This window comes from Muntiacus reevesi, chromosome 2 (assembly GCF_963930625.1).
Source record: "Muntiacus reevesi chromosome 2, mMunRee1.1, whole genome shotgun sequence".
In the NCBI taxonomy this organism is placed as follows: domain Eukaryota; kingdom Metazoa; phylum Chordata; class Mammalia; order Artiodactyla; family Cervidae; genus Muntiacus; species Muntiacus reevesi.
In genome coordinates this window covers 63,419,764-63,434,651 of record NC_089250.1, presented here as the reverse complement: position 1 = coordinate 63,434,651, position 14,888 = coordinate 63,419,764, and the positions used below count along the sequence as shown (strand labels likewise).

At 46.5% G+C, this 14,888-nt stretch overlaps 1 protein-coding gene across 1 annotated transcript in view; it reads right to left on the bottom strand.

The window, feature by feature from the left end:
- CNBD2 (cyclic nucleotide binding domain containing 2) overlaps positions 1-14,888 on the bottom strand; it is a 48,798-nt gene that overhangs the window by 31,186 nt on the left and 2,724 nt on the right. The window contains exons 3-5 of the mRNA XM_065919183.1: positions 13,623-13,760; positions 10,542-10,595; positions 3,649-3,812 (exon numbers count right to left, since the gene is read on the bottom strand). Coding sequence (XP_065775255.1) covers positions 3,649-3,812; positions 10,542-10,595; positions 13,623-13,760 — 356 coding nt within the window. The remainder of the gene's footprint in view (positions 1-3,648; positions 3,813-10,541; positions 10,596-13,622; positions 13,761-14,888) is intronic.

The window sequence follows — 14,888 nt, the reverse complement described above, 5'->3', positions numbered from 1 at the left end:
TAGGTTTGGGTGGACTCCGAGAGTTGGTGATGGACAGGGAGGCCTGGCGTGCTGTGGTTCATGGGATTGCAAAGAGTTGGACATAACTGAGCAACTGAACTAAACTGAATAGCTCAGTACCCAATGAGAACTTTTAGAGCAGAGGTAGCCAGGTTCAAAGCAAACTAAGAGTTCTTAAGCTCAGAGGAGGACAGTTTCTGTATTTCACATGCAAGTTCAAACCACACCTCTTTAAATATTTATTCATCCATTCAATAAGTTAGACAAATACCAGTGGTGTCTACCAGGCATAGTGATAAAGGACAAAAACCTTGTTCTCAAAATTACAGTTAAGTACAGGAAGTAAATAAGATTTTTAAATGCTTTAAAATGAGAATTCCCTGGTGGTTCAGTGGTTAGGACTTCACATTTTCACTGCCTGGGTTCAGTCTATGGTCAGAGAACCAAGATCCTGCAAGCTGTAAGGCATGGCCAAAAAAAAAAAAAAAAAAATCCCTTTAGGAGAGGCTAATTCAGAAGCACAGAGAAAGGGCACTTAACCCAGTTTAGGAAGACCAGAGAGGGCTCTAGGATAGTGAGTGGAGTCATCCAGGGCGACAGAGAGATGGAAGAGAGTCCTAGGCAGAGGAACCACCATGTCCAAAGGCAGAGAGATAGCTGGAAGCCTGCACATTCAGAGAAATAACAGTAAGCTCCAGCAGAGAGGACAATGTACAAACCAGAGGCTTTATCAACAGAGGAAAGAGGAGACGGCCCAGATAGCAGTGACTAGATTGGAGAAGGCAGGCATATTCAGCCAGGAAAGAAGACTTTGGGGATAAAAAAACACAGGCCAGCCTTTATTCCAGGGTAGACCCTCAGAGATCATCCAGCTCATCCAACATTTGGGGGGTGAAGAAAGATATCTCTTATAGTAGATATCTGGTTTTTGGGTGGTTTTTTTTGTTTTGTTTTCTACTGTCAAGCATCTGCTCACCTTTTCCCACCAGCTGATTTTTGGTTTTGTCTGTTTAATTTATTTTTGGCTGTGGTAGGTCTTTGTTTCCATGCCTGGACTTCTTGCAGTGGCTTCTCTTTTTGTGGAGCATTCTCATTACTGTGTGCTTCTCTAGAGCACTGGCTCAGTTGTTGTGGCGTACAGGCTTAACTGTTCCACGGCATGTGGGATCTTCCTGGACCAGGAATCCCACACAGAACAGAGACTGTCCACTGCATTAGCAGGCAGATTCCTAACCACTCGACCACCAGGGAAGTCTTTTCTTGACTCTCAGGCAATCAGAACATCACTGACCAACAGGTGATTCAAGTGAGGTCAATCTGGTTCAGAAAAAACTAATCCCAAGGCTCTGACTTAAGTGGGAAGAGGTAACTCCTTTTCCCAATGGACTGAACTTGGACAGATGGAAGCTTGCAGCTGTGGCTGTCGTAGCGGGCTGGCTACCATGGAGGGGGAGTTGCAGCCAGAGACCCTCCTTTGCATTCGTATTTGCATAAGCTGCTTATGCAAAGGAAGTGCCAAGAGATGAAGAGAGACAGACAGACTGTGGGTCACTGGTGACACTAAGCCCCTGGATCCAGCTGAACCTGAAGCTGGAGGACTATCCCAGGATTTTTCAGATATACGAGCCATCAACACATTCCCCTAGGCTGGATTTTCTGTCACTTTCTAGGGAAAGAATCCTATTTGATCTGCTAACCCCCAGTCCCAGAAATAACAAACAACCAGCAGAGAGCTTTAATAATCATGACCTCCTGATGTTCACCAAAAAACTGGAGATTTCATATTATTGTCTTCATTTCCCCCATGGGAATTGTAGGCTCAGAAAGGTTAAGTGGCTTGCCTGAGGTCACACCAGGGCAGATAGCACATTAAATTCCAGAGCTTCTAGGCCTGTGATTCTTTTTCTTTCTGTGACACCGTTCTGCCTGTTATAGAATCTTACAGTTTAGACAGCAGTGATACCCTCTCCTCTCCCCTCGACTGGAACAAAGAAGATGGTTCCCCCTGCCTGCAATGTCCTGTCTACAACTCCACCTGTCAAATCTACCTGCTCAAACGCCACCTCTGTGAAATTCCCTTGGCCACGTCAGCTGGAAGGTTACCTCCCTTCCCTAGCTTTTATTATCTGTGAGATGGACCCTGCATTGGTAATGAAGGGTCCATTTAGTTAGTGGTGGTTATGCCTTAGACTGTGACCTCTAAGAAGGAAGAGAGAACACAAACCTATAGTGAGTTTACATTTAGATTTTCAAGACAGGTCTTACCTCAAATATTCTACTAGGCTGCCCCCCTGAGGCCACTGAAATTTCCTGGAAATAATGTGGAAATACCACAAGCACCTCTTAGGCTTCTCTACTACAACGGATTTACTCGGTCCTTTCTTTGTGTCATGGACCAACTGACAATCTGGTGAAAGCTTCACAAAACAATGTTTTAAATGTATAAAGGAAAATATAGCCAAATTACACTTAACAAAAACCTAAGCTTGTGATACAGCAATAAGGCACTGCAAAACAAAAGCTAGCAACAGACCTAATAACTACCATCTTTTCAAAGATGTGATAAATGTAAATTGACTTTTGAGAAATCTGCACCAACTTAAATATGTGATAATATCTCTAAGTTCTTTTGGTAAAAAAAAATTATATAGTGGTTTGTTACCTACATTCATGACTGAAGGAAATAATAAATTTGAGAGGATAATGAAAAACAGATAAATTATTTTTTCTCATCCAAGTTCACAGACCCTTGCCCTAGTTGCTCCTACCTGGATGAAGTACCTCATTTGTGATCCCTTCTGGCTTTTAGGACCTGAATTTTAGTCTCAGCTCTGCTACTTATTTAGGGGGTGAAATCAGATGAGTCATTCCCCCCACTTTGCATACAAAGGTCCATCTAGTCAAACCTATGGTTTTCCCAGTAGTCGGGTGTGAGAGTTGGACCATAAAGAAGGCTGACCACGAGCGAACTGATGTTTTCAAACTGTGGTGCTGGAGAAGACTCTTGAGAATTCCTTGGACAACGAGGAGATCAAATAGGTCAATCCTAAAGGAAATCAACCCTGAATATTCATTGGAAGGACTGATGCTGAAGCTCCAATACTTTGGCCACCTGATGCGAAGAGTCGACTCAATGGAAGAGGCCCTGGTGCTGGGAGAGATTGAGGGCAGGAGGAGAAGGGGGCGACAGAGGATGAGATGGTTGGACAGCATCACTGACTCAATGGACATAAGTTTAAGCAAACGCTGGGAGATAGTGAAGGACAGGGAAGTCTGGCATGCTGTAGTCCATGGGGTCGCAAAGAGTCAGACACAACTAAGCAACTGATCAAAAAAAACAAATTCCCCCCACCCGAGCTTTAGTTTTCTCATCTGAAGACAGAGAGAGTTGGACCATATCCTTTCTGAGGTTCCAACCAGATCCTCTTCAGACTCAGAGGCTCCTTAATTCTGAGCAGATTCTCAATAAATGGCTGAGATACAGTGTGCTGTAGTCATAACAGTGAGCATGAAGGTGAAATGACAGATGGTTTCTCACAGCCGACACCTCACAGAGGGGCTGGTGGACCCAACATGGCCTTCACAGCCCGGCCCTTCTTGCCTGGCCCAGCCCCAGCCCAGGGGCCAAAGGGCAAGCCCCTCACTGACCTTTCAAAGCGCATGACCTTGGCCAGGAGCAGCTGCAGGGGCTCCGAGTAGTTCCGGTAACTGTCCAGAACCTGCAAGAGGTTGCAGAGCGACTGGATCTCGTGCTCTGCCCTCCAAGAGGGCTTCTTCTGCGCGATCTGAATGGCCCTTGGAGGGAAGTGACCCTGGGGGGAGAGAGAGCCAAAGTGGCGCAGAGGACCCAGCAGTTGCCCCCAGAAGCTGGCAGGAAACTCCCCACACTCCTGCCCCCACCCTTTCCCACTCCCACACAACAGTGGCTGACACGTGATACGTGTGCCCTGAGTGCTGGGCATCGGGACAGGCATCTTGCACTCACCATCTCGCTGCGTCTTTGCCCAAAGAAGCGTGACGCGATTAGTACCCCCATTTGACAAATGCAGACACTCAGGCAGGACTGTGACTGAGAACCGCTATATGCCAAGGCCTGTGTCCCCCACTACTGACCAAGAACCGCTGCCGTTCACTGACCCCACCAGTCAGTAATGGGGCTCCCTGGGCCCATTCGACACATTGTACACTTCAGTCAAGGGAGACATCCCTTGCCTCAGCCTGTACTTCAGCAAGCCTCAGGAGCCTAAGGAACAAAGAGAATCTCCAGAGATTCTCAGCTAACCCTCCTGAGCCAGGACTCACAGACCAAGATGAGGGCAGATCCAGGCATTCGCTCACCACTCCCACCTGCCAGGGAAACAGCGCTGTGATATTTATTTGTATGTATTTGGCTGCACTCGATCTTAGTTGTGATGTGTGGGATCTATTAGTTGCAGCACGTGGAATCTAGTTTCCAAACTAGGAATCGAACCCGGGCCCTGTGCATCGGGAGCAAGGAGTCTTAGCCACAGGACCACCAGGGAAGTCCCAGGAGAAAATCTGAACGCCTACCACAGCCTGGGGCCCTGGTAGGGTCTGACTCCCTACCTGCCTACTGCCCTCCACCTGTACCTCCTGCCCCTCTCCTTCATTCTCTAGTCTCCACCCATCTTTTACCTGTGCCAAGCTCACTCCTGCCTTCAGTCTTTGCTTGGGCTGTTTCCTCTGCCTGGAATGTCTCTCCCCTGGATTTTCACAAGAACATGGCTGCCACTTCCTCCTCTACTCTGCTCTCAGCTCATACGGTGCCACATCCTCAGAGACTCCCTTCTGGATCATCCGAGCTAAAGCAGCAGGGCCCCTACCAGCACTCTGTAAGCTCAGAATTATTTTCTTCAAAGCATTTAATACTTTCTGAAATGATCTTACTCTTTTTTGTTAAAGGAAAAGAAAGTGAAAGTCACTCAGTCATGTCCGACTCTTTGCAACCCCATGACTATCCAGTCCATGGAATTCTCCAGGCCAGAATACTGGGGTGGGTAGCCTTTCCCTTCTCCAGGGGATCTCCCCAACCAGGGGATCAAACCCTGGTCTCCTGCATTGCAGGTGGATTCTTTACCAGCTGAGCCACGAGGAAGTCCCCCACTTTTTTTTCCAACCCCATGGAATGGAGCCTGCCAGGCTCCTCTGTTCATGGAATTCTCCAGGCAAGAATACTGGAGTGGGTTTCCATGCCTTTCTCCAGGGGAACTTCCCAACTCAGGGATCAAACCTGGGTCTCCTGCATTGCAGTCAGATTCTTTACTGTTTGAGTCACCCAGGAAGCCCCCTTTTTTGTTAAGGTGTATATTATATCATTTTCCCACCCTTAACACACACACACACACACACACACACACACACACACACATATCTTGAACTCCACTGTCCAATATGGTAGCCAACAGCCACGTGTGGCTATTTAAACTAAATTAAATTTAAAAATTAGTCCCGGAATTCCCTGGTGGTCCAATGGTTAAGAATCCACCTTCCAATGCAGGGGACCCAGGTTCGATTCCTGGTCCAGGAAGATTCCACATGCCTGTGGACCACAACTACTGAGCCCATGCCCTAGAGTCCGTGCTCTGCAATAAGAGAAGCCACTGCAGTGAGAAGCCCACGCATCACAACTAGAGAGTAGTCCCCACCTGACACAACTAGAGAAAGCCCAGGCACAGCAACGAAGACCCAGTGTAGCCAATAAATGAATAAATAAAATTAGAATAAAAAAATTAGTCCCTCAGTCCCACTAGTGACAAGTGCTCAATGGCTACATGAGTCTGTTGGCTACTGTACTGGATAATGCAGGCTACTAAACATTTCTGTTGTCACTGAGAGTTTGAACAAAGGTGCTCTAGAATATAAGCCCCAATATAAACACAATAAGGACTTCATGGTGGTCCACTGGTTAACATTTCACCATCCAATGAAGTGGGTATGGATTCAATCCCTGGTCAGAGAGCTAAGATTCCACTTGCCTCGTGGCCAAAAAAATAAACACAACAGTGGTCTCGTCTACCTTGTTTACCACTCTTAGAATGTCTCACCTGTAGTGGACACTTGGTGAAATAAATATTTACAGAAGTACAGATGAATGCCAGCATCTTGCATAACAGTAACTGTCTTGAAGCAAAAGAAAGTAGGTCACGATGAGAATTCTGGTCATCACACCAGGAGATCGGAAGCCATGCACATTCACTCAGAAAGGCAGTGTAGCACAGTGGTTAAAAGCGCACAGGCTTGGGTACCAGATGTTGGGTTTGAACTTGGTCCTGCTACTTCCCAGCCAGCTGTGTGTCCTAGCACAAGTCTCTTCTCCCAGAGACCCAGTTTCCCTGTCTGATAACAGAAACTATATGGACAAACCAGAGTTAATGTTGTCAAGGGCTTACAATGTGCCTGATGCAGAGCAAGGGTTATGGAAGTGTCACAGTCTCTTTTAGGGTCCGAATCCATTCCTTCTTACTATCAATAACCCATTAGGACTACTATTATAGGGTCTATTTATGGCAAAACAGAGATGCCTCTGGCTTCTATGAACCAGGCTCACTTGGGGCCCTAATTCCTCCAGGAAATCCTTGTTACCACCCTCAACCCTTGAGACACCCTTCTGTTGATTCCTACAGATTGTTATTTAACTTTCTGAGTAAGTTCCATCACCTTAACTCCTATTAGCTCCTTAAGGGCAGGTGCGAATGTTACAGTCATCCTTGCTCCTCATATCCACTCAGGTCAGGTGAGGAGGAGTGGATTGGTTCCAGAACCCCTGTCAATGCTAAAATCTGCTGTTGCTCAAGTCCCTCCCTTGATATGGTGTAGTATTTGTATTTCCTCCCATATACTTTAAATCATTTCAAGATTACTTAAAATACCTAACACAATGTAAACACTATGTAAATGTTGTAAATACAATAAATAGTTACTGCCTGCAACTGTGTATTTCCAATTTTACTTTTTGGAACTTTCTGGAATTTTCCTTTTCTGAATATTTTCTGCCTATGGTGGGTTGGATCTGAGGATGTGGAACCTGCTACAAAGATACAGGGAGCTGACTGTACTCCCCACCATAGACACAGACCGAGGCCTACCCAAGGAGCTCAAAAAAATATCTGGAATGAAGAAAAGGAAGTATCACTCAAACACAGCCCTGACCGTTTCTCAAAGACCATTTCTCAGCACTGTCAGTCTCACCCACTTTCGGCCTTCGTTGTGGTCCTCTAGCACAGCAGTCCCTAACCTTTTAGGCATCAGGGACTGGTTTCGTGGAAGACATTTTTTTCACAGACCAGGTCAGGGGGATGGTTCAAGCGATGAGGACTGAAGGGGAGTGGCAGTTGAAGCATCACTTGCTTGCCCACCACTCACCTCCTGTTGTGTGGCCCAATTCCTAACAGGCCACGGACGATAGCGGTCCACAACTCTGGGGTTGGGGACTCCTACTCTAAAATACAGGAAGGATAAAGGAAAATAAGAGGGGCCATCCATAATCTCATCACACAGAATTAGCCATTAACATGTGGCATTTCTGCGTGTGTGTGTGTGTGTATATGTACGTGCTCAGTTGTGTCCAACTCTTTACGACTCCATGGATTGTAGCCCACCAGGCTCCTATGTCCATGGAATTTTCCAGGCAAGAATACTGGAATGGTTGCCATTTCCTTCTCCAGGGGATCTTCCTGAGCCAGGGAAAAAACTTGCATCTCTTGCATCTCCTGAATTGGCAAGTGGATTCTTTACCACTGTGCCACCTGGCATTCTTGCTTCCTGCCTTTTTCCTATGTATAAATAAAACTTTTGAAACTAACACAATATAATGACTATTTCCCATTAAAAACCAGAACAATAGATAGTTAAAATTCCCTCGTACCATGTCATACCTAATCCAGACCTGCTCTCCACCACTAGAATTAATCATTTATATATGTTATTTTTTATTATATTTATTTTTGACTCTGCTGGGTCTTCACTGCTGGGAGTGGGTTTTCTCTAGTTGCAGTGAGCAGGGGCTACTCTATAGGTGCAGTGCACGGGCTTCTCATGAGGTGGCTTCTATCGTTAGGGAGCATGGGCTCTAGGGCTCCAGGGCTTCAGTAGTTGTGGCTCCTAGGCTCCAGGGCACAGACTCAATAGTTGTGGCACATGGGCTTAGTAGTTCCGAGGCATGTGAGATCTTCCCAGATCAGGGATCGAACCCATGTCTCCTGTATTGGCAGGCAGATTCTTTACCACTGAGCCACCTGGAAAGCCCTATGTATGTTAGTACAAACTTATACATGTGCCCAATAGAGTATGTATAGAATGATTTTGCTTTTATTTACATAAATGTTAAGACTGCTGACATTGTTTATGCAACTTGCCTTTTTTTCACTCAAAACTATGTTTTAGAAATGTGCCCGTTGTTTCCAGTGTCTCACAAATGGTATAATAAATGAGTCTGTGATTCTAAGCCTTGATAATTCTTAATATTTTTTTGAGATGTTTAGTGTTAGTAGAGTCCTAATATGGACTATACTGAAGTTTAGTTTTCAAGTGTTATCCTGAGAGACATCTTATATATGTATACATATGTGTATCAGTTTGATTGATATATAATTTATATACGATTCACCATTGAACGTGTACAGATCAATTTTTAGTGTATTCAGAGTGGTACAGATATCACTACAATGGATTTTAGAGCCTTTGAATCACCCTAAAAAGAAACCCGGTACCCATTAGCAGTCACTCAAAGGGCAGGTTGGATGGCATCACTGACTCGATGGGCACGAGCTTGAGCAAGCTCTGGGAGATGGTGACAGACAGGGAATCCTGGCATGCTGCAGTCCATGGGGTGGCAAAGAGTCAGATACAACTGAGCGACTGATCAACAACAACAAAAGGGCAGGTTTTTAAAGCAGGTCTTTATTCTCCATCTCTGTGTTGGAGACAGAGCCAGAGAGGCCTTGCCTATAAGGTGGACTTTCCCTCTGCATCCTCCTCTTTCTCTCTGCTGCTATGCACAGAATTGCCCACATCTCTAGAGCTCCATGGTCCTCAGAAAGACCCCTAGTTTCTCCCATCTGAAGGGCAAAACTTGGGTAACCTTTCATGTCCAGCGTCAGATACTGGCTGGTCTTGAAATCTGAAGAAACTCAGAATTTGGATGAGTTACTGTGCTTCATACATAATGGGACATGAGAAATTAGATTATGCCCAGTGGAGGCAGACAATAGAAGTCACACCTTGGTTCCAAGGGAGGAGAGGGGAGCAGAGCGATCCAGGTGGTCCTGTACCTGTTAGAAAGCTCTGTACCCCCTGCTCTTCCTGAGAGGAAAACCAGAATGGCTGCTCCAGGCCAGGGTTGAGTCAGGTCTATGGGGGTGAGAACTTCAGATCTTTCCTATAAATAGAGAAGCCCCTTTAAAGTTGACATTAAATTTCAAATTTTAATTTAATATCCAGGATTTGTTGGCGAGAAGCTCAGAACATAATAATGCTTGAAATTCAGAGAACAAATCACACAGGCCAAGTCACATGATGCTGGGAAAGATGGAAGGCAGGAGGGGAGAAGGGGACGACAGAGGAGGAGATGGGTGGATGGCATCACCGACTCAATGGACAGGAGTTTGAGAAAGCTCTGGGATATGATGACGGAAAGGGAAGCATGCTGTACTCCATGGGGTCACAAAGAGTCGGACACAACTCAGTGATGGAACAACTGAACAACAACCACAAAGTCACATGAAAGCATTCCCCCCTCAGGTGGCCACCCGAGCCCAGGTCAAGGGCAGATGTGCCCAGCATCTCTCAGAAAGTTTGGGGAGTTCCCATACAGGTCAGGGCTTCTCCCGCCTCACTGATTATTTCCCCTCTGTCTGCAACTCTCACATCCTCTGCTTTGCCTTCCACTCTTTCCCACTGGTCCAAGCGCAGGAGATCTCCCCTGCTGGTTCGGCTCAGCTATAAAGCAACAATGTGGAGTTCCCTGGTGGTCCAGTGGTTAAGAATCCGCCTGCCAATGAAGACAAGGTGGGTTTGACCCCTGGTCAGAGAAGATCCCAGATGCCACGGAGCAACTAAGCCTGTGCACCACAACTACTAAGCCCATGCTCTAAAACCTTCAGGCCGAAACTACAAAGCCTATGTGCCCAGAGCCTGTGGTATGCAGCAAGAGAAGCCACTGCAATGAGAAGCCCATGCACTGCAACCAGAGAAAGTCCACATACAGCCAAAAATAAAATTAAAAAGTAATAACAATAATAAAGTAAAATTTTTAAAATAGTGAATATTAAAAAAAGCAACAACGGGTTCAGGGTCATGGGTGGGCTCATAGTCTTGGGATGCCAGAATTGAAAGGTACCACTGAGAGCGACTATTTCATAGGTGAGGAAACTAAGTGGCTAGCTCTGGATGGCACACTGGGTTGGTAGCAGAACCTGATCTGAACCCAGAGGTCCTGATACCCAGCCCAGGGTTTCTCTGAGGCTATGATGCAGGAAAAAAAAAAAAATTCCCAGCAGAAGGTCAGAGCTTTCTATACATACCGACTCTGCAACAAAGTCCATAGTATCAAATGTGATTCGGCCTTCTTTCTTCTTCTGGAAAAAACAAAAACAAAAAAAGGAGAGGAAGGAGAATCAGCCAGACTGCTTTTAGAATTTTGCACTGAGACCCTCCTGCATACCTAGACCACCATGCAAGGCAGGCAGCCTTGAGAAATGTCCACCTCTGCTCAAAAGCCCAGCTCTGCACAAGACTTGGGCCCAGAACTGACAATATGGTGTTATGGAGGCAGAGAGAGAGAGAGAGAGCAGGGGTGAGGAGAGGGAAAGGAGGACAAAGAGGGAGAAGGGGAAGCCAAAAGAGGAAACAGAAGCAAAAGAGAAGGGGAGGGAAGTACGGTAAAGTCCCCTACATATGAATGAGTTCCATTCCGAGAGCGCCTTTTTAAGTTCAGTTTGTTCCTAAGTCCAACAAACTCAGCCTGGAAACCCAACACCATCGGCTGCACAGCACTGGACTATAATAGGTATGTAATACTTTCCACCCAAATAATACATTAAAAAAACAAAAAAATACAGAAAACAGTTTTAATCTGACAGTACAGTATCTTGAAAACCACTGTAGTCCAGTGCAACAGCTGGCACACAGGGGCTGGCATCGAGTGAACAGGCAAGAAGAGTTACTGACTGCAGGAGGAGGTGGAGGTGGGAGACGGCGGAGCTGAAGGACGTCAGCAGTAGAAGACAGAGGGCCAGCTGCAATTTCACTCCCATCTGACACTGATGGGATGAACGTGTGCATCTCTGAAAGTTCGAAAATTGAAGGTTTGTAGGGGACTTACTGTAGGCCCCTACAGTGTGCCCAGAGGAAGAGGAAAAAAAAGAACAGAAAGAGGGACAAAAAGGAAGGAACAAATGAAGCCTACATTCACTAAGTGCCTATAGCAAGCCAGGCACAGCTTACCTTATTCCATTTCATCATCAGAACAAAGCAGGTAGTATAGAGCAGCCCCGCTGGGGACTTGAAATGGGTGAAGGAAGTTGCCCGAGAATCATACAATGAAACGGTCCTGGTACAAAGGATGGCCAGGAAGAAGAGGTGTAGGAGGCCTTAGGGACAAACTAATCCAACCCTATTTCCTAACAGATGCAGGGAGGATGTGGAAAGAGTAAAGAAAGGGGCAGAGAAAGAGGGAAAATGCTATGATGGGGGGTGGGGGGAGAAGGGAAAAGAGGGACAAATAAGGCCCTGACCATCATCCTGTGCTACACTAGGGAAAGTGGAAAGTGAAAGTTGCTCAGTCATGTCCAACTCTTTGTGACCCCATGGATTATAGTCCATGGAATTCTCCAGGCCAGAATACTCGAGTGGGTAGCCTTTCCCTTCTTCAGGGGATCTTCCCAACCCAGAGATGGAATCCAGGTCTCCTGCATTGCAAGCAGATTCTTTACTAGCTGAGCCACACTAGGACCCTCATTCATTTCTCTGAGCATACCTCACTCTTCCCTCAGAGCCCACTTGGATCCCTGTCTTCTCCCTCCATTTATAGTTTGTGCATCCATCTGGTGCTTCTCAGGGAGGCTGATGAAAGAAAGATGTGGTATTCCGAGAGGTCTGAACTCATATATTTCACTGAAAACCAGTCTATGGCTCTCTGCCTGACGCTACTCCCCAGCCCACCAGGCTCCCTGCCCGGAAGCCGTATGACCCCCATAGGCTGGCCCATCTGGATAGGGCAATGTTGTTAAAGTTTAGCCTCGCACTCCCCTGATGACAAGCCTGTCATCTGGTATTCAGCTTCCAGTTCTCCGGGCATCACCCCAAGTCTTCTGGTAACCCGGAGACTCCTGGTCTCCAGGGCCCTTCCCTTCACCACCGTGTGACAGCCTGCACCAGAATGTACCAGAATGTCCTTCCTGAGGTTACAATTCTCCTATTCTATCCCTTCTCATCTCAGGGCAGAATCTGGCTGCAGACTTGTTGGCAGCATAGCATACCATCTTCAAAGCATGTGAATTTGAATGTCTTTAGATGGGGCAAATCCTTCTCCTCCAGCTACCCACAGGTGCCTACTTCCTGCTACATCTTCAACTCAGCCACAGACACAGTTACATTACCTGCTGTCCCCTTAGAAACCAATCTAAGACACTTCCCTGTCCCCCATCAGCCCCCACTCTGTGACCCTCTCCTTGGCTACTAGCCTTTAGAAACCATGCTGGGAAATACTTCAGAGGGAATCATCAGATGTAGGGGGTTAGGCGGGGCTGGGTCTAGTCACTTTTGGCAAACAGGACTCTGGGTAGGGTTTGTCCAGGAACTGGATGAAGAAACTCTAGAGCCCCAGATAGTAATGAACACATCTTTGCGGACCCAGAACAACTTAACAGAAAGGTGATCTTTTATGAGCCAAAAAGGGCCTCAGGATCCACTGCTGGGATAAAATATCTGAAATTGAGACCTTCTAAAAAATCTAGAAAGCATGGTCATCAGGGTGGCCCTGCAAGTGTCTCCTTCTTGTCCAGGTGGAGGGACAGGACAGAAGGAAAGAAGGCAGACGAGATGAAGTTAGGAGGTATGTGGGAAATCCTGGCTCCGCTGGGACTCCCAGGTTTCTTCTGGCCATTTTGATCACCCTTGGAAGGGAGATGGCTCCTTCCCCAACTCCTGATGCTTCTCATATGGAGAGAGTTGTACTAGCAGAACATGACTAGCCCTGCTCCTTTCACATTGAGAGGGAGTAACTTAAAACTCTCTGGTGAATTTGGAAGAAGAAATGGACCACAATCACCCCCACCTCCCTCCCTTCAAGCCCACGTTCCGCTCTGCCCATCTCTGCTATGAGAAGAGGGCGGGAAACCCTGCTACCTGCCTTGGTCCAACACTGCCCCTGACTGGGGTCGTAAGTAACACTGTCTCCTTCTGGGGTTTAGTGTTAGGTAACCATCTGGCTTGATGACACCCAATGTAAGTTTCCTCATGAATACAAGTGGCAGCTGGTTTTCCCATCTGCTTCACCCTTTGTCTTCTCTCTCAGTTGATTCAGAACTTGGGCTGGGAAGTGAGGTGCTATTTGTTGGACCCCTTTAAACCCTCTTATAAACCTGCTAAGCCCAGAAGCTTACATCCCAGAAGGAGAAGATAGGGTGCTTTCTGTGAGCAGTCTCAATGATCTGATATTCCCGAAATCCCCTGAGGCCTTGACGGAACATTTTACACACTCGGTTCATCATGATGATGTCCATGGAGAGCCGGTACAGACCCTGTGGAAACAAAACAAATCTGATTTCAACAGCAAGCTGAATAGTGCTGAGCAAGGTGAAATGTAGCAGGATTAAATGCAGTGCTGCTGCTAGAACCATAGCTACATCTTCAGGAAGTTTTCAAGTCTGCTGAAATCCTACTGGCAGCTTGAAATTGACCATGATGGGAGTATTTATGCCCTAGAAACTGGCAATTATTATTGATGGGGCATCTCCCTCTCCAGGAGCCAGGTGTTGAAACATTCACCAGCCCGGCTTTAGTTAAGTCCTTCAGTTTGGTCCAATAATGTGCACAAGTAACCGCAGGCAGTGAGGGGTGATGGGGAACCTGCATGCTGAACTCAGACGGATCTGAAGGAGATGCAACACTGCTGGCTCTGAAGACAGAGGGAGGGGCCCTGAGGCAAGGAATGTGGGTGGTCTCTAGAAGACAGGAAGTCAAGGAAATGAATTCCTTCCTCCATCCTCGAGAAAGGAACACAGACCTGCTAACATCTGGATTTTAATACGTGCCAGACTTCTAGCCTCCAGCAGATAATAAATGTGTGCTGTGGGTACTTCCCTGGTGGTTCAGTGGTTAAGACGCCATGCTTCCACTGCAGGGGCCACCGGTTCGATCCCTGGTCAGGGAACTAAGATCCCACGTGCTGCGCAGTGCACCCAGAAAGTGTTGTTCACTCAGTTGTGTCTGATTCTTTGTGACCCCATGGACTGTATCCCGCCAGGCTCCTCTGCCCATGGGATTCTCCATGTGAGAATACTGGAGGGGGTTGCCATTCCCTTCAGCCAAAAAATTAAAAATAAATGTGTGTTGTTCTAAGTCACTAAACTGTGGTACAGCCTTCAAAAAGAAAACTCATTTAACACCTAATCCAAGAGAGGCCACCCTGTCTTTTCTCTGGAATTTGGAATTGTTGCTGAGAACAAATCTCACCATCCCAGTGTGAACTGAGGATTAAGGGAGTCATCCTCTAACAGGGAAGCAAGTTCAACATCAAAGAGACAAACCTACATTATAACACAATCTCCACATCAACTCACCCAGTTTCCTCAAAAAGTCAATATCATGAGGAAAAAAATAAAGTATGAGGAATGTTCTAGATTAATAATACTCCAAGCAAGTGCAAA